The following is a 22,627-nucleotide window of genomic DNA, read 5'->3' as shown; positions in this document are numbered from 1 at the left end:
AACCATTAGCTGTATGTTTATACAGCTGGGGTATGAAAAACACTGAGATCTTTGTACTGGCCGTACTTTTGGCCAGCAGTTCAGTAGTTGTGCTGGGCTCGGTAAGTGGCAGCTTTCTGGAGCATCCGTGTGGCACTGTTCCGACTCGCAAATACAAAATTTACGGAGGTCACGACGCCCCAATAGCCAGCGCTCCATGGATGGCCATGGTCATGGGGGAAAAGGGTTTCCATTGCGGAGCCACACTAATCACAAATCGTAAGTTATCAACAGAGTGAGGTGGAGCGAAATACTAGCTTTTTTTCAGGCTTCGTACTGACGGCTGCACATTGTATAACAAACGGGGAACTGTGAGTATGCTGCAACATCCTTGGATTAAATCCAACTTTTACTCATCTCAATAGAAAGGTCCGCCTGGGCGCACTCGACCAAGAAGCTGAAGCACAGGAGTTCGCCGTCGATGCCGTGTTTGTCCACACAGATTATGAATTTAACCAGCACGATTTGGCTCTTTTGAGACTGGCCAAGCAAGTGCACTATTCAGAGAATATAAGTCCGATTTGCTTGCTCCTGGACCCGCTCTTTAAAAACATTGATAAGCACATTATCAAGTTTAGAACCTACGGCTGGGGACAAACCGAATCGAGCGCGTCTAGCCGGATGCTCCAGAAGACCTCGCTCTTTAACCTTCGCCGATCTGAGTGCGCGAAGTATTCGCGTCAGCAGATCAATCGCAATCACATCTGCGCGGAAAGAGCTAATGCCAACAATTGCAATGGAGATTCCGGTGGTCCGCTGACCGCCATCGTAACATATGACCATGTCCAAACTGTGTTCCAGTTTGGAGTCACCAGCTTCGGACATGAGGACTGCTCCAAAGCCACTGTCTTTACAAACGTAATGGCCCATTTGGACTGGATCGTAAATACTGTTCGCCGCGCAGGGAATATGTAATGCGGTGAAGCGTTTTGAAAAACAAAATATAACGGTTGCATAATGAATCCAGTAAAAATCGAGCGGATGATTTTTATTAAACGGAATTATTAAACTTATTTAATTATAAGGAAAAACCCATACCCATACACTCGCATATAAATAAATTTTTGTCAATAAAAAACAAAAGAGAATGCTATATTCTAGCTGCCCGACTATCCGATACCCGTTACTCAGCTAGTGGAAATGCCAACGCAAAATTTCATAATTTTTCTGGCTTATCGATATATGTTGCAGAATAAAATGAGAAACAAATTTTAAACAAATTTCTATAAGTGTGGACGTGAGGAGTTTTGGGCGATTTGTGGGAAACGCTTCCTTCTACCTGTTGCAAACTTTTCAACGGATCTAGTATACCCTCTACGAGTAATGGGTATAACACCTAATGATAACGAGTGCTGTCGCAAGAAATGTATTAAAGCAATGCAGATTATGCCTCATTGCCTTATTGAGTTCAAAATGAAATGGCTGGTGGTTTGCTTTATTCTCGCGCTTCGTTCATACGGATCGCTTGGCCAGGATTTGCTAGATCCGAACTGTGTGCAAACACCAGTTGGAGTGCGCAGACAAATTTTAGGAGGATAATACTGCTATACAGTCGCATCCATGGATGGTACAGATACTCCAGAGGGGCTATCACTACTGTGGTGGCTCACTGATAAGCTCACGTACGTAAATAAGCTTAGCAGGATGATGAGAAATTAATGTGTGTGTTTTCCAGTATTTGTTCTGACAGCAGCGCATTGCCAAAGCCCATACCGTTTGTAAGTAACTACGAACATTTTTCAGTTTAAATTTGTATCTATCTTTACTCAAAAAGGAAAGTGCGTTTGGGTGGATATAATGGCAATACGCCCAGATACGACTGTTCAAGCGAATATTGCTCACCAATAGGCGCAGAAATTGACGTGAAGCGGATATTTTTGCACTCGTTCTACGGGGATTATCATAATTATGATATTGCCCTATTTATGCTGGCCCAACCCGTAAGATATAATGGTAAGCATACAACTTATGCGCATCTATAAAGAGTTAAGAACTCCACTTTTTCAGTTCAAATAAGACCGATCTGTGTGCTGAAAACTTCGAACGAGAACAAATTGCGACGATTTCTGAACTATGTTAGCACGTTTAATGTGACCGGCTGGGGCAAAACGGAATCTGAAACCACGAGCACAACACTTCAGACAGCTAGTTTGTACCACCTGGATCGCGGATACTGTGTCCAAATCTTCGGCAGGGAAATAGGCTGGCCACACATCTGTGCTGGACATTCGCAATCCTTTACGTGCGCCGGCGATTCTGGTGGTCCGTTGAGCGCGGAGCTTACCTTTTCGGGAGTGAAACGCCCCTTTTTGTTCGGAATAATCAGCTATGGGGATCCTAAATGTCGTGAAGTTACCGTATTCACGAATGTTTTACATTACTCAAGCTGGATTAGAGAAATTGTGCACAAGTTCACTCCCACTTAAGATTTGTAGGATTTGTAGGACTGTCCATTTCGGTATTGCAATAAATGCAATCTATTCAATGCAATTTGTAGAAATGCTCCAATTCAATGCAATCGGGTCCCGAGAACTCGAATCAATCGCACAATTCCTGGAATTTATACATACGTCGAATGACTGGGAAACAACGATAAGCTTTTCTCTGATATGCATTAATAAATGGCGTTGGCGAATGAATTCTCAGTCAGTTCGAGCTTTATTACAGATGAATATAATGGGAACTGGAGCTGTGCAGCTCCTTCTTTTTATAGCCCTGGTTTTCCTAAAGGTACAGGGCCAACCACATTTACTAGATCCCCAGTGCGTTACATCCAGATCTGAGCCGGGACTATATCGTGTGATCAATGGCAAACCAGCGGACTTGTTGTCCAATCCCTGGATGGTGATAATCATCGAGCGCGGGATGATGAAATGCGGAGGATCGCTCATCACGCCACGTATGTATTTAGTGGGAAAATGCTCTTTCGAACCATTAATACCTTCTCAAGCTTTTAAGGATACGTTCTGACGGCTGCCCATTGCAAAAGCGAAACCAAAAGTCAATTGTAAGTGTCTTCGGAGTATCTGAATTGAATAATTGGATAATAATCTTTCGATTTAGGACAGTGCGTTTGGGTGATTACGACGTGAATCAGGCCCTCGACTGCTCCAGTTATGGCTGCATTCCACGGCCCAAGGAAATCAATGTGACCAGAACTTTTGTGCCCAGTCATTACATCAACTTCCGAAAGAATGACATAGCTCTGCTCAGACTAGAGACGGCAGTGCAGTATGGAGGTAAGCTGGCGAGCGCTACATACGCATTTAATACAAAGATTTGTTGATGCAGATAACATTAGATCGATCTGTTTGCTAATGGGAGACTACACCTGGTCGTCGAACTTTCTGAAAAACCTGTCTAAGTTCAACACCACCGGATGGGGACGCACGGAGTCCCGCATAAACAGTCCCGTCCTGCAGCAAGCATCCCTGACGCACCACCATCTCAGCTACTGTGCCCAAGTTTTTGGCAAACAACTGGACAACAGCCATATCTGTGTAGCCAGCAGCACTGGTTCCACTTGCCAGGGTGATTCGGGCGGACCGCTAACGGCGAGGGTACGGATTGGGTCCGAAAGAAGGGTGATACTCTTCGGGGTGGTCAGTTATGGAGCAGCTCACTGCTTTGGCCCCACTGTCTACACAAACGTCAATCACTTTGCGAATTGGATCGAGTTTCATACCAAGCTAAATTAATAAGAATCTAACGAATGTATGAGATGATGTTTTGAACCTTAATAAACCGCCTATCTCTGAGAAATTGTGCATGCATAAGTGCATATATATATGAAGGGATGATAAGCTTTACTCTGCCATGAAGTCAGAACCCACTGATATGTATGGTTCAGTTTGTTCTGCTCGCTTCATGCGCAATGTACTGGATTTTGCTGTTGGGGTTTCATTTTTCATGGCATCACCATGCAACTGCCCAATTTCTGGAGCCCGACTGCGGATATTTGTCACTGGAGGCACTCCAAAATGAGGAGCACCAGGCGCACATATCCGAGAGTCCTTGGATGGCTTACTTGCACAAATCTGGCGAGTTTGTCTGTGGCGGAACGCTCATAAACCATCGTAAGCATGCGCCACACCAAAGTAATCTGTAGCTTACGACCCATTTTCCCTTAAGAATTCGTCCTGACAGCAGCACATTGCATACGCGAGGATGAAAACTTGTAGGTATTATGCGAATCCCTACTCCCTCATCTGAAATGGAGTCTGTTCTTAGGACTGTGCGACTGGGCGAGTTTAATAGCTTAACTAGTATCGACTGCAACGGCTCCAATTGTTTGCCACCTTCAGAGGATTTTGAAATAGATCTGGCCTTCAGGCATAGGGGCTACTCCAGAACCAATAAGATCCACGACATTGGACTTCTCCGGCTGGCCAAGTCGGTGGAGTATAAAGGTTCAAGATACATAGATGGCACACATAGATAGATAGCAATTCAAAAGTTTCTTCTTCCCATAGTTCACATCAAGCCCATTTGCCTGATCACAAATAAGACCCTTCAGCCGAAAATTGAGAGACTCCACAGGCTGGTTGCCACTGGCTGGGGCCGCAGCCCATCTGAAACTCCAAACCACATCCTCAAGTCCATTCGGGTAATCAGAGTGAATGGGTATGTGTGCAGCGATACATACTGGGTTGACCGTCGTAGGGATCAGATCTGCGTGAGTCACGAGTCCGGAGTGTCGTGCAGCGGGGACTCCGGAGGACCCTTGGGCCACGCCATCCGTCTCAACGGTCGAGTGGTCTTCGTTCAGGTCGGAATTGTTAGCTATGGCAACGCAGAGTGCCTCAGTCCCAGTGTTTTCACAAACGTGATGGAACATATTGATTGGATCATGGCGGCTTTGAGCACTTCTCACCATTAAAGAACGCATTTTTTTCTCGGCAAAAAATTAAAGTGAAATATACCAAAAAATTTGTTTGCAAAATAATTTTTAAGCGGGGGTTTTAAAAACACCAAAGCGACAGGTAACGGTCATTTGAGGAACTTCGCTCCATTTCGCTTCATTTTCAGCGTCATCTACATCATACATTCGTTAGATTCTACAACATCTACCGTTTGTTTGTCATTTCTACATTTTACTCATCTACCGTTTGTTTGAACGCTATATGTAATTTTTATATCTTACACAGTCGTTCTTAGCGCCACCTAGCGTGAATAAAGTGCACCACCATACACATACCTCACCACGAGCTTAGTACAGACTCGAACCAATTACTGCATGTTGAATTTCTAAAATTCTGAATTTTCTAAAAGTGGATAAAATTTGTATACAAATTGTGGCCGTTGGCGCAAGTCTCCCAAAGTTATACTTCATACGCTAAAATTTCAGATTCCTTTTACATTTGTAGTGTCAAATAGAACTAGCTGTAAATAAAATATAAACGGAAAAATCATATTTAATGTAATAACTCCTGTAATAACTCCTATTTTGGCTTTCAGTGGCAGTTTTGGTAGCAATAATGTTTTAAAAACCTACGCTTAAAATATTTGCATAACACATGTTAATTTTTGGATATTTTTAAGATGTAATATATATGTATGATTCCCAGCTAAGTCAACACGTTTTAAAAAGCCTTTGAAACAGAGGGCAGAACTGCGATTATCGATCGATTCATGAGCATTATTCATGTTTGGCGTACAAAGGTGAGCCCTTGTGGCCGTCGTCGATTCGCACCGCTGTGTGAAATCACGAACCGAACAAATCGAATGCTAATTCGCTTGTGCCGGCCGTGCAAATCCACAGGTTGTCCGCCACCGCCAGTGCCCACTGTGCTGGTCTGTCAGCGACGTTCCAGTTATGCGGCGGCGGTCGCACAATGGTCGTCGCAGCACATAAACTAGTACGAAACACCATTAACCCCCGTGTGCCACTGCTGCACGTCCACAGGTCATACTTTGGCCCAAACTCCAGATTCGTTGCTGCGTTGGCGTTGGCGCAAGCGCACTCACTTGGATCGCGGGGCTCGTGGGGGAGAGAACCTCCGATGTGGGCAACCAGGCGTTAAGTTTTTCCAACCTGGTATTTTGGTCTGTGCTTTGTTTTGCTTGCTCTCTTCTGCCTGCCCTAGCCGCACCATGGCCAGCATGGGCGGGGTGGGTCAAAGAGCGGGGGAACTCGAATTCGAACTCCCTTTTGTCGGGCAATGCGCATGCGTGTCGGTGTCGCCACCACCGAACTAAGGGCTTGATGGACGGGGGTGGGGGTGGACGCAAAGTGGGAAGTTGGCCTTTTTTACCATATCGCCGTGTGCAACAATTGGCTGCCAGCTGGGTATCTGTTGCACTCCGCAAATGCGCACTGAGCTAAACGAGCTAGCAACTTTAATTGGAAAATTACTTTGTTCTAAGGGCATAAATTAATAGGTTCAACTAAGTTGGGAAGATATTTAAATCATGATCCGTAATATGATCAATCAAATGTAAAGGTAACTCATTGGGACAGTACGCATTAATTCGTTGCCGTATCAAGCGTAATTAATAATTTTTTCCTGTGCAATTACTGCGAGCCGTTCTTGCCATAAAACACCTCATGCATAACTTTGGTATCCCCCGGATTCGTCGCCACGACAACGGAGAGCAGCGTTTTGGCCCGGCCAAAACAATTGTGCCACGGCGTTCCGCTGCCTGCGCTGCCTCAACCGGCGTTGCAGTTTAAAGTTGAATGCTGCATTTGATTACGATACTGCCGGCGATTGCCACAGCGGCCGGCCTTAATGAATTTCCAATTGTTTAGCATTTTATTCTCGTTTGGGGATTCTTGTTTGTTCCGATTGTATTCTATCTTTTATTTTTTCGGACACTCATTCAATGCATTCGAGCCAAGCTTCGTCACGAGCTCAGCTGCCTAATTGCCTTACAAACCTTTAATTGTCAACTCACGAATGCAACTCAACTCATACGTGTGCATAGAGACCCAGATTGGACATCTGCAGCGAACTCACCTGCAAAGATGGAAAGACAAATGATGGTGATTAGCTGATAGATCTTAAATGTCTGTTTTCAGTTGTTTTAAATACTTTTTTTTAAGATATTCAAGATTGCGGCAGCACATGTGTTCGATTGATACCCACGGCAATTGCAAAACGCTGACAAGTGCTGCCGCTGCCTGTTGCTTGTTGGCCGCTTTGCTGGCTGGCTTTTCCAGCACTTGCAACACTTTCGCTTCCCAGAGAGTTTCCGCAACCCAACGCGGCTGCCTCCGCCCATCCCTCCCGCTTTCCACCCAACTTTCAATTCACACGCTGTGCGCCCAAACGCGAAAAAGTTCTCACGACACTGAAACAGGCCAGAAAAAAAGATGCAGCCAGATGAGCTGATGATCTCCACTCCCTTTTCGCACTCGCACTCACTTTTTGTTTTGCACCAGAATCATTCATTTACCCCAAAACACAGTTGCACATCTCGGTGGCAATGTCAAGCATAAATTGTGGCACATCTTGACAGATGCGATCGAGGAGATACCAGTTCCAGATGCTAATTGTGGGTTAGCAGCACTTTGGATTCTGCGATCTGTGCCAATTCGTTGTGGTTTTGTTTACCGCGACGAAAGATACAGATGCAAAGGTCAATGCCACAGTTTGACAAATGAATTTCAAAGCGAGACGAGATCGTTTGCTGCTGCAGTGAGTCAGCCAATTGAAATTTCATAATTTCTAGGAATCCAATTGTAGAGGCAATAAAAACACTGTTTCTAGGTAAGAAACTAGAGCAAAGGGGGAATATTACGGCGATAAAAAAAGTTGACTTAGGGGAGAAAGTTATAGTAAAACTTATAGGCTTTATATTAGCTTATATTCTAATTCATATACATTGAGCTAACTTTTTGACCAATACTATGTATTTCCAGTCTTTGCTGGATTGTTTTCAAATTATAATCTCAACCTTTTGGAGTATACCGCATCTCCATCTCCGCCGCCATCCGATTGTGCTCTAAACGCTTTCCGAATTCCCACAATTTCGGCATCCGCTCCGCAGCAGCAATCGCTCTCATATGCAAATGCCCACCTGACGGCTGGGGAAACAAAAGGTTGACCCGCAGTGAACTCGAGGTTTCAGAATGAGGGGCAATCTTCTCACATTATAAATCATACGAGCCCCGACTTCGAATCGAAATCCGGCGGAGTCAAAGCGGCCGAATGTTAATTAAGTGCTAACTGCAGATTCTCAAAATCGTGGCTTCACATCATTTGATGGGCAATAAATATGTGTAAATGATGTTCGTAGGCGGATGCTCGACATATTGAAGCGCTAATGAAATGGCAGACGGGCAAATGTTTATTTGCAAATGCATAGTTATGCTCCACATAGATGCAGATACATGCATACATGCATATGTGACTCTATTTGTTGGCTTACGCAATTGAATGTTTGTCGGTTGGAGCGACTAAATCTAGATGGGTGGGATGGATCACCTTGGATCATCACAAATACCACGCTCCGCACTGGTGAACAAAGTCCGTAATCTGCCTTATCACGCCTCTGGCCGGCTACTATCTGCTCACAGACCATGGGTCATGTCAAAAGCTATCGAAGATTGGCCGGGTAATTCAATAATAGTCCGCATCGAAACGCTGAGCTGCACTGTTTTGGGGCAGAAAGTCCGCCATCGATCTGAGCTGAGCTGAGCTGTGCCAGCGGAATTTCCGTGGTGTAATAACAAAATGTACAGAAGAATCGAGGACGACAACCGAACAACGCTGGCGACAACCAGCCTGCTCGATTCCAGCAAATGAAAATAAATAAAAAACCAAACAAAATATATATATATTGAGCGCACACAGCGGCGGGCACAAAATAAAATAATTGAAAAACAAATGGAAAAAGAGCGAGAGACACACACGAGCGCCAAAGCACTGAAATAAAATATGAAATGTTGGCAATTAATGAACAGCAAAAAAAACCAAGGGAGCTGTGGAATAATGAAAAAAAATAAAAATGAGCTTGCGACCGACCGATCCAACGACCGATACCAGACGCCTCTGACTCCAACTGGGTGACCACTGGGCTTGGCCACGGCCCAGTGACTTCTGCCGCAGTCTTCTGCTCTAGCACACGTGCACTGAGCGAAATTGCTGACCTAGAACCAAACAAATCAGGAGAATAGTACTTAAAGTCATATGTAAAGTTGAGGTCCTAGTTTGATTGACTTTAAGGATTTTAGTGCTACTTTTTGGCAGATATGTCTATATGTTGTTCTCTACAAAATAGAATTATGTTCTGGGCGTAGAGAGCTGGGGTATATCAATCAAACCATGTGCGGATCGTTAACTCCGCAGACTCAACCCGTGGCAGCTGGCGGAGGAGGAATAGTTGGCCTCGCATTTACTGGCGGAGGAGGAGGAGGAGAAGGAGGAGGAGGAGGAGGAACTGGACGTGATGCAGATGCCCGATTGCGGCATGGCAACTCAAGTTGGCAAACAAGGCATTACTCTGATGCTCGGATCCCGGCTCCTGGTCGCTTTAATTAAAGCGAAGACAAAGGGTAAACACTGAGTGGCATCCAAGCAGCCAGGCTGTGCGACCAGGAATGGAGCGCTCAACTTGCTCGCTTTGGTCAGTAGGATGCCACTTGGCAATTGATCACAATTATGTCGCTGCAGCAGCGCCATATTGGGACCACGAGTGGCCCCCGCCATATTGGGCATCTTGGAAAATTCACATCATTTCCAGCTGACAATTCGGTCAGCGAGTGCAAAAAGCCAACTACATCTGCACAGCTAGCTGGCGCGCACTGGTGAAAGTTTCCAACTGGCACTCCAGCTCCCAACTCCACTCGCCATCGCATCGTTCGGTTGGGGCATAGATTCTGTTTTTATGTGGCAAACAAAAGCCGCGCCGGGATGAGGTGAAAAAAATGAAATAAACTAAAGCATTAATTACTTCCGGAGCCCAAGACGACGAAGCTGTGATCCATCGCAGAGCCGGTTTTCTGGCTCTTTTGGGCCTTATGGGTTTGCTGGGTTTTGCTGGGCTCTGATGGGCTTTGCTGGGGTCTCCGTGCCCAGAAGATACCCATACGGACCAAGCCCTGAAAAAAGGTCTCCCTGTCAGCGGGTGTTCATCAAAATTCAATTCAGCACCAAAAATTCGGCCCGATCTGCGGTGCTTAACACAGTTTGTTAATCAGTTTTCTTTCTTCTTAATTCTTTTTTTTTTTTTTTGGTTTTTGGTTGCCTCTTTTTTCGCCACATAATGTGAAAATGAATGCCCCATAGTTCAACTGAAAAACAGCAAGCATTACGAGCATATATACAAATGAGCATCGAGTATTATAACCATAATGGCGTCGGGTTCTCCACTGATACGGCGCAACTGCTGACATTTCAAAAAAATATTCCAAACGTGCTGAGCCTCACAAAAAGATCTGAAATCGAATTGGAAATGTTTCGTATTCTGTATATTGTATTTGGTATTTTGTATTTCGTATTTTCCCCAAGACATTGCTGCTGTGCTGTGCTGGGCCTTTTTCTGGGTTATGATGAAGTGCCTACATGTGTACACGATGTAGTTGTCGAGGTGATTTTAGTGCTGCAATCAGCACAAGTCAACAACTAGAATCTAAAGGTCGTCCAGAGTTGAGCAGGCAAGAGATACGACATGGTATGGTACGGTATAGTTCTGCTACAGGGATCCCACTTTTACCCCAGTGGTAAGTCCGCTGCACTGGGTCCCAAATCTTCGGAGAACACGTTGTTGTCTTGCTGTTGTTGCTACGTGATCGCCATGACAATTTGTCAATTGGGTTTTTATTGAGCAAAGCATATATGCATATATATATGTATATATACGTTCAATACCGATCCGATCCGAGGTAAAATTCATATGTTGTCTGTAGCCACTCCCTGCTCAATCGGACTTTGTGCATTTGGCAATGCTTGTTATTTGGTTCATGTTTCTGCGTTCATTGTGACATATGCAAAGGCAAAGAGTTTCTGTCAATTTGGAATTTGAATATTCTGGGCTGGGTAGTGTTCTTCATAATAATCTGGCACACTAATCGCTTTCCCAAGAGCCGGACCCATTTTGAATATCTTTTGAAATGCCCCTTGGCCATTGACATGACCCCAGATTCCATCATTTCTCACATGCTTGGGAGACAAAAAAAGGAGAGGGGGGCAGCATTTTGGAAAACTGAAAATGCAGTTTTAAATTTGAATGGCTTGGCCTTATCTCTTTTGTCTCACTCGGCTCTTCACTTTCCGTCTCTCTTCCGCTGAGTATTTCTTCACTGCTTCTTCATTTTGTATGCATAAGGGGCTTGGCTTTGGACATGTAAAAATCTCAGCACTGTAAAAAAATACTAGCAACAATCAGAATAAAGTATCTCATTAAGAAATTTGATGCCTAATCTTTGAGATCATTTTTTGTTTTCAGTGTGGCCCTTTTTGGGTTCGGCGGGCCTCTAATGATTTCGTGGAACACTAGTGATGTTTTCCCCACTTTCCACTCCCCAAGAAGCCAGAGTGCAAGTGCATAGGATAGCCATTAACCTACGAGTGCCCCTATTAACCCCGGCGACAGAAGACGGCGTGCAGCATCATCATCAGCCTCAAATTACTTCCACTGCAACATTCTGGCGCGGCCAAAACAATTACTTGCTGCCACATGTGTGTTTGCAATGCACGCGGCCAATCGGATGGCGTTGGCCCAAACAGGTACTGACAGGGCCCAAATGGTGTGTCGCCAGCCCATACCAGCCCATTCATTCATCGGCGTAATTAGCGCGCCGCCAACAAGAGCGGAAATTCCAGGCAGGAAAATCACATTGCCTCGGATGCGGAGCATAACGATTTTCTTTACTCGTTTTCCACATCACATTTATGGCTGGGCGGCAATCCTGTGCGAAGGCAACCACCAAATGGGCAGCACAGAACCAGTCGATCCACACCGGATGGCCAGCGCCGGATGGGGCGGTTTATTGGGCGGATTCAAAACTGGGAGCTGCGATCTGCGATCCACGATGGCATGGCGACTGGCAAAGTGCCCATCCGCGGATGGGACATTCTGAAAGACTTGTCGTCACGTTGCCAGGAAATGGGAACCGGCTGCACACATACGTATCTAGCTGCCCAGTGATGATGAAGCGTGGCTAGAACTGGAGATGTAAAACCCGTTCGGAAGCAAATCACTTTTGAGCCAGTCGAGCCTCGTTTCCGTTAGCAAACGGCCGTCATAAAAATCTAGTTTACTTCCGAAAATTGTTTAAGCGTTATTGTGTCAGGCAATGCACTTTTCCAATTACCAAAAGTAGTTGGCCACTTTAAGGTAATGCTGTCTGCAAATTAACGCTTAAAGGTGGTAATAAAAAGTATTAGTTTGATAATCATGGCAAGCTGTTTCTGAAAAATATTGTGACTAATTGCCACATTTGCTTTATGAGCAATTAAAAGAGGTAGTTAAAAATCTTGAGCTTGTGTGTGGCACACTATACTTCTTTTTGAAATGCACAGAGTATTTTTTTTAGTGCAGCCGGAAAGTGGCAACCCTTTGGGCCACTCCCCCAGCTGCTGACTTCACTTACCCCTTTCAGCGTTCCGCGGAACTGATCCCCAATGTGAACTGAGCCGAGTGCATCAAGAGCGGCAAACATTTTGGCGCAGCTGTTAATCCCAATTAACCGCAATTAATATTATACAATTTGTATGGAAAGTCAAGCCGATCGCGGGGGGAGGGTGAGGGGGTGGGTAAGATGGAAAGCGGTGGCCCTTCCACAAGTCAACTTCCCCCTAACCCGACCCACATTTGCCGCTCAAGCCTTTATATTTCGGCTCGATCTGCGGATGGTTGGTGTGCGTGATATATATAGTATATATATATACGAGTATGGTTACCATTCCAGCATTACTGGTGACCCCGATGCTGGCCAACCCCCGGCACCCGCTGAACCACCCGGCACCCCACAAACGTTGCCACTTTAATTGTTTTTAATTAACGCAAACGCTTTCGACTTCGGCTCGGTATAAACATTCCAATTTTTCCAATGCTTTTTCCACCGCGAGATCTCGACTCTCCGATATAAAAACTTTCGTCATCGTTTGACTTTAATATTTCCCGGCTGGCAGGCTGTTGCCTCTATTGAATTTGAAATGATTTTGAGAGGCAGCAGCAAGTGGGGTGCGGTTCCCTCACAACGAACCATACTATTCATTTGCACAAGAAATAATTCTTATGATTTCTTTCAAACCATCAGAAACTGTAGCAAATATTCTCAAAGGAAGTTTTTCAACTTTACCAGCTAATTTTATGAATGAAATTTATGAAATGTTGCTTAACCAGCAGCATTAGTTGCGTATCTTTTCTAAGGATACAAACCATGCTCCGATTTCTCACAGTGTCGAAGTAGCAACATGGAATTCATCACACCCATTGCGGACTACTGAGCGACATGAGGCGACAGCGGGCGCTTCTTGAGATGTCGTTGAGTGATGCATGCGGCGCTTCATAAAAACTGTCAATGATTCACATGCGTCCGTTGCTGACCCCGCGGCCATCAAGGGGTTAACTCTCGCTCTCGGCCAGACGGGCAAGCGCAAAAAACCAAAAAAAAAAAAAAACGGAAAAAAACGAAAAAGATCGAGGGGCGTCGGAAACTTAACCTTAAGCCGGGGTGGGGCCATACCTTTTCCGTGGCCCTGCAATTATGCAAGATCACTGTCAACGCCGTTGACCTTACACTCGTGCCGCGCACTGTCTTTGCAAGTCCGATTCCGATGCTGGATCTGAACTTATTATGCTCTTTGGCGTTTTCCGGCCCAGAACCTTCGGCAGCATAAAGGCGGAGAACAACAAACAAGCGAAGAAGAAAAACAACAGCTCGTCCGGCTTGGATTTATGTTTATGGACGCAGCTCAAGAAGAAACATACATACATATATGTACACCCAGATTGGGGGCTGCGGGATCGAGAGATCGCGGGGGGAGCAGCTATGGCTAAGTGGTAATCCGATGCGAGGGCTCAGCTTACCGAAGTGACACATGGTGCAGTCCCCGTCCCGCGCGGCAACACCACCCACACTCGCCGATGTTGCAAGTGCCCGCTTCACTAATTGCAGTATCTCTTGATCCGCACAATGTGGCAAAAGGGTAAGGAGATCGCCCCAGCCCCCGTCCCGTATCGCATTCTCTCCCCAACTCATCTTCATCTCAAACCATCGCATCCAAGCCGGCAACAGCTGGCGCGATCTGCTTCTTTCGTATTTTTGGCCAAGTCATAAACAAAACAGAGATGTTGCCAGGAAAAAGATACATTTGGGGGAGCTGCATGCACTGTGATAACAATAAATTGAAACTGAATGTGGGTAGAAAAGCGGGGAATACCCTGGACTAAGATATGTTTAATGCTTGCAACAAAGCTATTAAGTAAGATATACAAATTTGTTTGAATTGTATTTGGTAAAGGCAAATCAAAGAATGGGCATGTATTCCAAACATACTGCTGATTGAATCGTTTATAACATTAAAAGCAGCTTTTTGAATATTTAACAGAATTTTAGTAGATGTAAGAAGACACTTTATTCTGCAAGCAAACTTTTAAATACAATAAATAATAGTAAGTAATCCCATGACTTTAGGGCTCTCCATCAGTTCGCTAGTTTAGGGCTCCACGAGGAGGACGCATGCGTCATGGGCAGCGAGTGGGGCAGCCGTTGATTGGGCCAACACTTAACCTCCGCAGCCGAGCGGCGGCCACAAAACGAGGCAGCGAGCCGAAGCCGCGCGGAAACCGAGGCGGATTCTCTCAGAGAATGCCCCCATTGGCAGCCTCCATTTTGAGTGGGTGGGGGTGTTGGCGGTAGGTGGGCTTCGCATGCAAATGGGGGAAACATATGTGCACAAATGTTCGACAAATCAAACAAACGGAGCGAGGGAGCAGAGACGCATGGGTGCAGAGGGAAAACGGCAAACAATAAATACATTTTAAACAATCGGCTGATTGGCCCCTCACCTCGCGTTGTGCTGTCAGATTTTATTTGTACATTTTCTCAGCAGAAAGGAAAAACTTGCAGTTGCATACGCTCTCCAGCTGGAGAATGGAAATGGAAAACTTGCGGAGCGATGGGAAACATTTTGGGCACAGGAAATTGATTATTATTTATGATTTCAGGCCTCTGTGCCCCCCAACTTCCCATCTGGCCATCCACAAACGTGAGAATCGGTATCTTGTAGATGCAGTAACAGTAGCATGCTCAAGATACAGAATGCAATTGAGTGGGAGAACCAAGATGCGAGAAATGCTGGTGGCTCTCAAGTGGGCTCTTCTTATAATCACAGACATGCGGCTGGCGCATGCAGCTCGAGTGGTTTTCCATTTTCCAGCTAAAAGGACATGGGAACTTTCTGGGCTGTGCATCCGCCGGGAACGGAGCTCAACGAAATGTGGCATGTCCTTTATGAAATCGGATACTCTGCTCCGCCAGGAGAAAGCAAAGTACGAACCTGAGACGTGGGCGAGCGCTCCTTACCTGCCAGCCGGTTCTTGTGCTCTCAAAAATATGATGAAAATATGTTTTTTTTTAAGGACCAGACACTCGACTCGACAATGGGATGTGTCGCGATCCTCGACTGGCCACTTAGCCGGTTCCTGTTTCGCTGGAAGCGAAGTCCCAAAACAGGATACTAATGCATGCGTATCTTCTCATTTTGTCGCAAGTTGGAAAAACCCCAGTTCATTATAGGCCCAGCTGTGTGCAGTTTGCTTATAATTATGTACTGTTTTTCGGCCTTATCAAGCGATAAGACGCAGTGATTCATACGCTTGCAAAAGTATTTGGCTTTCACGGTTCCAAAAATAATCTCCACTTCACCTACTCGTAAAAGGTAATCATCATATTTAATGAAAACCGCGTTCACGGTCACGTCCCATTATAGTATCGTGGGCATAAATAATATCTACAAGTTTACAGGCCGAATGTCTCGTTATTTATATTTATATAAAATTCCCTAAATTACATAAAATGTAACACATTACTCCCAGTTCAATTTGAACTTCGAACTTCAACATCAACCTCTGAACCCTTTTAATAAGCCATTAACGGCCACCGATTCGCGCATACAACAACCGAAAAAAACAAGGCTGCAACTGAAGCGAGCCGAACTTATAATTTATAGGCTGGTTTCCTTGTTGCAAGCGCAAAACACCTGCACAGGTCGACCAGCGACTCTGTCGCCCTGTCTCTGTCTGCCCTCGTATTCGCCGTCTCGTTCTGTGTTGCGCATGCGCAGCCGAGTACTTCTACTTTTTCTGCCTGCGCCTCTGCTCGTTGGCTCTTGTGTTGGCTTTTTTGCATGAAATAAAATCTCACGGTTCAGATGCGTACGCAGTTGTTGGCGAAAAGCGGCGGGGGGGCGAGCGGGGGGCGCAGGTGGTAGGAAGTCTGGGCAAAAACCAAACAAAAACCCAGCAAAACCAGCCGTAAGTCGGTCGCAGAGGGGAGGGCGACATGCATGTGGGTTTGTTTTTTTTTTCACTCATTTCACTCGCTTTTTTTTTGCAAGAAAAACGCAAAGAGCCGAAACTGGTTTTTGCCAGCAAGCTTTTGAGGCGGCCAGCAATAGAACGGAGCTAGAAATTTGAATAAACGCCGCTACATCGCCAAAAGTTGTTGTCCTTTTTAACGAGGCAATCCGAGTCTGCGTTTTCAGCTGTATCTGTATCTGTATCTGTGTCTGCCAGTGTATCTGCATCAGTATCTGTACTTCATTCATATTTCTAGATGCTTAATGGGCTCTACCTGGTAGTACCCACACACACAGGTAACGAACAGGTAGAAAAGGTCCATAATAGTGTGTGTGCGTGTTTGCACTGCTCATGGGAAATCACTGCTCACGGGAAACCTGTTGTTCTTCCCTATGACCATATAACCAGAGAACCAGTGAAAGAAGCCTTCGCAGCCGAACAGAATCCGAGGCTGCTGCTCGATCTGAACAGATGCACGATAAGCGAAGGGATCGAGAGATACAGATAGCACTCACTTCCTCTTCGTGCTGCCCCTGCTGAATGAATGAATTGAATCCCTTTTATCAATCTTTGTCCGCAGCAGCCCCCTTTGTTCCGCACCCATGAATGATCTCAGAAGGGTCTCGGTGCCCAGCAGCACCTTGCTATTTTCCATCGGTATCTGCCGGATTGCTATCAGACAGAAACAAATACGAGTGTCTCATGCTGATACGCAGAACTAGAGAAAAAATACAGTGCATCTGGCCTACAACGAATTTCGGCAATATCCGTTTTATTTGATCTGCATTGCAGAAATATGTTTAAGAAATATTTAGCTTAACTTTTATCTTGCACTGCAATTGTTTTTCTGTAACTCTAGTTAACAAAAAACGACCATTTTTATGTGCCACATTTCAGTTCCATTAAAATTCTTAACCATATACTACATACATATGTGTATGTTTGCTTTACTGCCGCCAGTTGGCGGTTCGAGTTACAGAAGCTCGACTGTGTGGTGAAAAAGAGCTTACCTTTCATATTGCCATTATCCACATAGCCGGCATTGCTGACCGATGTGCTTGTGGTGGTGGATGCCAGGCAGGCGAGGATCAGCACCAACGACCAGAGGGAGCTGCTGTCCCACGATCCTCGCGATGTGCTCATCATCCACATGCTGATAATCATGATACCGGTGCGGGGTCGATTTGCTTATATTCACCAACTGTACAAACACGCGAATCTCGGCAGAATTGTTTGTTTACTTCGTGCTGCTTTTCCGGTGGGCGAAGGGGGTGGCGCGGGCGTTGATGATGGGTGGTGCCTAGTCAAGCGTGGCCGACGCTCCTCCTTGCCCCATCTCAAAAAGCCAGACTTTGACCGGCGATTAGCAACGAGCTTTCCACTACACCTTTTGAACCGATCTCTGTTTTGACCTCTCTATATATATATTCGCGAAATGAGCGTGCAAATCGTAATGTGGCGAAAAGCGCACAGATAACGCGAACGATCGCGCGGGGGCGATTACAAAAAAGCTGAAGCCAATGCGAAACCAACTTGGCGAACACACACATGTACAATAACACACTCACACACTGTTGTTGGCCTACAAGCTCCGCCTGCTGTGTATTATTGTGTACAATATAAACAATTACGATTCCAGTGGAATTGCACTTGATATTGATATTAAAATATCATAATATTTATATTTTTTCGTAATATAACCGGTGATAATTGGCCCGGCGATTTAGCCGAATACACAAGCGCAGTTATCTATGATGTTATTTGTTGATGTTTTCGATTGGAAACTGATACACGGACAGCGCGGTTTGAAATTTATCTTCAAATTTACAGAGTGACTGTTGCGAGTTGCTTATATAGCTTCGGTCGAACCGTTTTTACCGATTTGCCCGTTTCGCTCAATGTTCGAAACGAACTTCTCTCGCGCTCGCAATAAGTTGCAGCACGCTGTGGTTGGAGTTCCCGATTGAAATCATGCTGGCAGTTCCTTTGCAGCTTAAGCCCGAGTTGGTATGATCCAGATACAACAAGCAACCGAAATGCCAAATGGAAAACGGTTGGGATGCTATCACCAAAGACACTAGAATATTATTCCGAGAATATTGTTCTAGTGTCTTTGCTATCACCGAGCCACCACCTAGCAGTCTTCGCGCAAACATGAATGTGTTCAATGCGATAATCGCGGCGCTCGTTTGCCTATTTATTGCCAAAAATAACGTAATGTCGCGCCTGCTGGATGAGAATTGTGGAATATCAAAGGAGGATCCATACGTTCCGAACATTACGGTAGGCAACAAAACAAATATACACGAGAATCCATGGATAGTGTTGGTTTCCTCGAGTAAGCCGTGCGGCGGCTCTCTAATTACACGGCGTACATATGTATTTTACTAAAACATTTGTTATTCTTTTTTTACACAATACTATCTACTACCCTGTGTATTTAGTAATATGATTCATAGTCCAAGATATAGAGTTGCATGTTGCATGTACTTAAAAACTGAAAGTAGAGATAGATAGAGGTGATAGTCGACTATATTATTTTTATTTATTATTTATTTTTTATTTAATTTTTATTTTTATTTTATTATTAATTTCCTTTTATTGATTCTTGTTTGTGGAACCACGAGCCATAGTGGTCATATAGCGCGGATCAAAGTGATGAATTCGCGAATCCCTGGATGGTCAGCGTAATGATCTCGAGAAAAGCAGAGTGCGGCGGCTCACTTATAACTGATCGTAAGTATTTGCAATTGATAATACGAATTATATACTCAAATTATCATTTTATGTTCACTCAGGATTTGTTTTGACCGCCGCGCATTGCATTTCCCCAAAGTATATGTGAGTGCTTACTATACTATTACTGCCCATTTTATCCTCGAAAACACTTTTTGAAGGAATGTGCGCCTGGGCGAATACGATACCCGACATCCCATGTCGGACTGCAATGATTTCGGCTGCACACCAAGGGCCTACAATGTGGACGTGGATAAGAAAATAGTTCATAGTAATTTTGAATATGATATTGGTCTGCTGCGAATGCAAAGGTGTGTGACATTCTCAAGTAAGTGCATTTCGCTATCAAAAATTGCTTAGGAACTAAATAACTAACTAAACTTCCCTATAGACTATGTCAGGCCGATCTGCCTGATTGTTGGCAAAACGTTTGGTCCCATTTCACTCTTCAATATCACCGGATGGGGTACAAATAGTGATGGAGAACAGCAACATAGGCTACAGACTGCCACCCTTCAACAATTTCCGCAAAGCAGGTGTGAAAGTCCTGGAAGACCTCTCGATATATCCTATATATGTGCCGGCAGTTTTAGCACTGATTCGTGCAAAGGCGATTCGGGAGGTCCTCTGAGCGCAATTCGTAGATTTCAGGGGCAGGAAAGGGTCTTCCAGTTCGGTGTCGCTAGCAAAGGACTTCGTTCGTGCGGAGGTTTGGGAACTTACACCAATGTCACACACTTCACGGACTGGATATTGGATGTTATTCAAAACCATTCAGGCTAATTTGATTGTGATCAAGATATGTTTCTTAAGATCAATATAATATTTTAACCTATACATTTTTGTTATCAATATAATAGTTTTGTAGTTACTGCAAGGGTATCCTATCTTGTTGTTTTTAGTTTATTTCAGATTGTAGGCTATATCTACATTTAACATACATTTACTTTACATGGAACATACATTCAAGCAAAATATATGGTACGGCCACATCGATGCCGATAACGATAGGTGGCTCAACGCGTCCTAGTATCGATGACAGTCTTGTTTTTGTTATGGTTTTATCAATCTGAAAAAAAAAACTTTTCAAATATAAATATAAATTTTTTGATTTCATTGCGATTTAAGCATTTGATTTAATCAAGATGAGCAAATTCTCGCTCTTCAATGGCAACGATGAGGACGCGCACGAAACGGAGCTGAAATACGCACACCTTATGAGTGGGTAACCAGCTTCCTCAGCCGGTTCAATGTTACCAAATCCTTATTTTTCGATACAGATCTAGGAAATGCGAATCACTCGGTATCGGAAAATAGTTCTGGGAAAGCAAGTCGTTGCAAGTGGACCAGCGCAGAGGTGGAGACCTTTCTGGGAATCATTCACCAACTAAAACTGCAAGCTGCACTCCGAAGGGCGCAAAGCAATGCAAAGGTGTTTCGGATGGTGTCCAGAGAAATGGCCCGGCGGAACTGCCCCAAGAGTCCAAAGCATCTGAGAATCAAGTTCCATCAGATGCGGCGTCAATATGCGAAGGCTCGGAATGGCGGCGAACCCTTCGAGCACGTTGAGGCGGTGCACGAGTTGATGCAGGGAGAAGATGTATCTGATCTGGATGAAGAGGCACTGGAGAGTGACAGTGATATGGAGGCAGACGAGGACCAGTCCGGCATGATCTCGGAAACCGAAGGGGACGGTAGGTGCCACCAGGCAGGAATGTATTGGAATATGAACTTAGGCGACTTTCCTTCGCAGATGCTTTGGATGCCTCAGGATCTTCAGTTAACATCGTTGCCCGCTGCAAGTGGGCAGAGGGCGAAGTGGACCTCCTCCTAGACCTGATCCACACACTTGGTCTTCGAGCAGCTTTGCTGCAAAAGCGCAATGCCAAGGTCTTCAAGCTGCTGTCCAAGGAGATGTCCAAGCGCAACTGTCACAAGGGTGCTGAGAAGCTGCGCATCAAGTTCCAGCAGCTGCGGCGATTGTACAACAAGGTCAAGAACGGCACAGGGAAAACGTTCGAGCACTTTGAGGCGATGCGACTGGTCCTGGATCCCACCGAAGAGGAGGCGGCCGCGGATGCTGAAGCGGAAGCCCATCTGAGCAGCGCAAGCGATAGTGATTTCAATGACAGTGACGAGGAAGAGGGTGATGCATCACAGAGAAGCGGAGGTAGATATTATAATAGCTATTTCCTATTTCACATTTAATTAAACCCCAATGTTCCCTAGCGCATTTTTGGACAGACGAAGAGGTTGATTCGTTTCTACTCATCATTCGGGACAATGGTTTCTTCCGCGCCTTGGATGGCTCAAGGAAACGCAACTTCCAGACCCTGGTGCACATTTCCAACATCTTGGCTAAGCAGTCCATCAAACGCACTCCCCACCAGCTGCGCAATAAACTAAGGCTGCTCTGCAAGCGCCATCGAGAGGCCAAGGAGCACGGGCTAGATAATGTACGCATTCTGCCTCGCCACTTTGAGCTCTTCGATGAGCTGATTCAAGCTCCGCGGGAGAACAAAGAAAATGCCATCAGCAGGCTCATTCGCATCAGTAAGCCTTCCTTTTTCAAGCCGCCAGGCAAGCCAAGCGTTCCGCTGGAAAGTGACAGCGACAACTCCAGCTCCACCTGCGATCTCCTAAGAGCGGCAGCCGATAGCGAGGACTACGTGGACGCCATCGAGATGGAGGCTGAACCAACGCCGATTGAAGCACTCACTGCCATCATGGAAGGTCAAAAGAAGCTGCTTGCGCAGATCAAAACTACCAACGAGAGCTTCCTGCGGCAGCAACGCGAGCAGCAGCATCAATTTTTGGAACAAGTATCCGACCTGATGCGTCGAGATCGAGAGGAGACCCTGCGCAGGATCAGCGAAATGCTGCAACCGAAGTAATGGAAACATAGAACTCAAGCTTCTAAAACTTTTATTGAATTGAATTCGCAATTGCAAAAAGTTGTCATTATTTATATATATTATATGTATGTATTCTATATTCATATCGTGTGTGTGTGTATCCTGTTTTTGTGATAGTGTCCTGTGTCTAGGGTTTTCCTCATTCATTGTGAACAGAATGTTGGTTGAAGTTACTCGCAATTCGCAATTGTCTACGATTTATCTAGGGTTTTGTATAAGTATATACGTAATTTTGAGAGATTTTTCGTTTGTTATTTGATATGCTACATTGTTATTTTTGGGATTAAGTTAACAGTTGGATTCGTTTTAGGTTTTAACATTAAGCGAGAATGCTCGTTAGTTTTTAGTTTTTGTTCTTTTTGTGTCATCTGTATACACATATGTATATATTTTGTATATTGTTCGGTTTACAACAACTAAGCAAGCTCGTCATAAAATATGTGTTGCACTTCAAAAAAAAAAGT

General features: G+C 45.0%; 7 protein-coding genes across 7 annotated transcripts in view; 6 read left to right on the top strand and 1 right to left on the bottom strand.

Annotated features, from left to right (window-relative positions):
- Nucleotides 1-18,318, bottom strand: part of LOC6615396 (epidermal growth factor receptor) — a 38,120-nt gene extending 19,802 nt beyond the window's left edge. Inside the window, exon 1 of the mRNA XM_032716847.1 lies at nt 17,523-18,318. Within this exon, the coding sequence (XP_032572738.1) occupies nt 17,523-17,676 (154 nt within the window). The 5' untranslated portion in view covers nt 17,677-18,318. The remainder of the gene's footprint in view (nt 1-17,522) is intronic.
- On the top strand, nt 21-1,122 carry LOC6615394 (serine protease easter). The gene is made up of 3 exons (XM_002039740.2): nt 21-258; nt 308-350; nt 405-1,122. Exons 1-3 carry the CDS (start codon nt 33-35, stop codon nt 952-954), a joined length of 819 nt encoding a protein of 272 aa, XP_002039776.1. The 5' UTR covers nt 21-32; the 3' UTR covers nt 955-1,122.
- LOC6615393 (chymotrypsin-like protease CTRL-1) lies at nt 1,348-2,529 on the top strand. Its single transcript, XM_032716861.1, is given in 5 exon segments — nt 1,348-1,574; nt 1,576-1,661; nt 1,715-1,757; nt 1,814-1,992; nt 2,047-2,529. Coding segments are annotated over 5 exon segments (939 nt in total). The 5' UTR covers nt 1,348-1,362; the 3' UTR covers nt 2,466-2,529.
- Nucleotides 2,475-3,801, top strand: LOC6615392 (chymotrypsin-like protease CTRL-1). The gene is made up of 4 exons (XM_002039738.2): nt 2,475-2,938; nt 2,998-3,046; nt 3,103-3,278; nt 3,331-3,801. The coding sequence occupies exons 1-4, from the start codon at nt 2,524-2,526 to the stop codon at nt 3,735-3,737; spliced, it is 1,047 nt and encodes a 348-aa protein (XP_002039774.2). The 5' UTR covers nt 2,475-2,523; the 3' UTR covers nt 3,738-3,801.
- Nucleotides 3,908-4,971, top strand: LOC6615391 (serine protease grass). The gene is made up of 4 exons (XM_002039737.2): nt 3,908-4,115; nt 4,171-4,216; nt 4,270-4,448; nt 4,512-4,971. Exons 1-4 carry the CDS (start codon nt 3,914-3,916, stop codon nt 4,916-4,918), a joined length of 834 nt encoding a protein of 277 aa, XP_002039773.1. The 5' UTR covers nt 3,908-3,913; the 3' UTR covers nt 4,919-4,971.
- A 233-nt stretch (nt 18,319-18,551) lies between the features above and the next one.
- On the top strand, nt 18,552-20,085 carry LOC6615389 (serine protease grass). Its single transcript, XM_032716859.1, has 5 exons — nt 18,552-18,795; nt 19,146-19,248; nt 19,311-19,353; nt 19,410-19,576; nt 19,640-20,085. Exons 1-5 carry the CDS (start codon nt 18,556-18,558, stop codon nt 20,029-20,031), a joined length of 945 nt encoding a protein of 314 aa, XP_032572750.1. The 5' UTR covers nt 18,552-18,555; the 3' UTR covers nt 20,032-20,085.
- A 204-nt stretch (nt 20,086-20,289) lies between these two features.
- On the top strand, nt 20,290-22,625 carry LOC6615388. The gene is made up of 4 exons (XM_002039734.2): nt 20,290-20,469; nt 20,529-20,942; nt 21,002-21,418; nt 21,478-22,625. The coding sequence occupies exons 1-4, from the start codon at nt 20,394-20,396 to the stop codon at nt 22,140-22,142; spliced, it is 1,572 nt and encodes a 523-aa protein (XP_002039770.1). The 5' UTR covers nt 20,290-20,393; the 3' UTR covers nt 22,143-22,625.
- The last annotated feature ends 2 nt before the right edge of the window (nt 22,626-22,627 follow it).

This window comes from Drosophila sechellia, chromosome 2R, assembly GCF_004382195.2.
Source record: "Drosophila sechellia strain sech25 chromosome 2R, ASM438219v1, whole genome shotgun sequence".
In the NCBI taxonomy this organism is placed as follows: Eukaryota; Metazoa; Arthropoda; class Insecta; order Diptera; family Drosophilidae; genus Drosophila; species Drosophila sechellia.
The sequence above is the reverse complement of the archived record's forward strand: the minus strand, read 5'-3'. Positions and strand labels throughout refer to the sequence as shown.

Coding starts and splice junctions, on each gene's coding strand:
- LOC6615388 (XM_002039734.2), top strand. CDS start 20,394: ATGAGCAAATTCTCGCTCTTCAATGGCAACGATGAGGACGCGCACGAA. Junction 20,943..21,001: donor CTCGGAAACCGAAGGGGACG/GTAGGTGCCACC, acceptor TTTCCTTCGCAG/ATGCTTTGGATGCCTCAGGA. Junction 21,419..21,477: donor TGCATCACAGAGAAGCGGAG/GTAGATATTATA, acceptor AATGTTCCCTAG/CGCATTTTTGGACAGACGAA.
- LOC6615394 (XM_002039740.2), top strand. CDS start 33: ATGAAAAACACTGAGATCTTTGTACTGGCCGTACTTTTGGCCAGCAGT. Junction 259..307: donor AGCCACACTAATCACAAATC/GTAAGTTATCAA, acceptor GCTTTTTTTCAG/GCTTCGTACTGACGGCTGCA. Junction 351..404: donor TGTATAACAAACGGGGAACT/GTGAGTATGCTG, acceptor TCATCTCAATAG/AAAGGTCCGCCTGGGCGCAC.
- LOC6615389 (XM_032716859.1), top strand. CDS start 18,556: ATGGAAAACGGTTGGGATGCTATCACCAAAGACACTAGAATATTATTC. Junction 18,796..19,145: donor CATACGTTCCGAACATTACG/GTAGGCAACAAA, acceptor CACGAGCCATAG/TGGTCATATAGCGCGGATCA. Junction 19,249..19,310: donor CGGCTCACTTATAACTGATC/GTAAGTATTTGC, acceptor ATGTTCACTCAG/GATTTGTTTTGACCGCCGCG.
- LOC6615392 (XM_002039738.2), top strand. CDS start 2,524: ATGCAATTTGTAGAAATGCTCCAATTCAATGCAATCGGGTCCCGAGAA. Junction 2,939..2,997: donor AGGATCGCTCATCACGCCAC/GTATGTATTTAG, acceptor CAAGCTTTTAAG/GATACGTTCTGACGGCTGCC. Junction 3,279..3,330: donor GACGGCAGTGCAGTATGGAG/GTAAGCTGGCGA, acceptor TTGTTGATGCAG/ATAACATTAGATCGATCTGT.
- LOC6615391 (XM_002039737.2), top strand. CDS start 3,914: ATGTACTGGATTTTGCTGTTGGGGTTTCATTTTTCATGGCATCACCAT. Junction 4,116..4,170: donor CGGAACGCTCATAAACCATC/GTAAGCATGCGC, acceptor TTTTCCCTTAAG/AATTCGTCCTGACAGCAGCA. Junction 4,449..4,511: donor CAAGTCGGTGGAGTATAAAG/GTTCAAGATACA, acceptor TTCTTCCCATAG/TTCACATCAAGCCCATTTGC.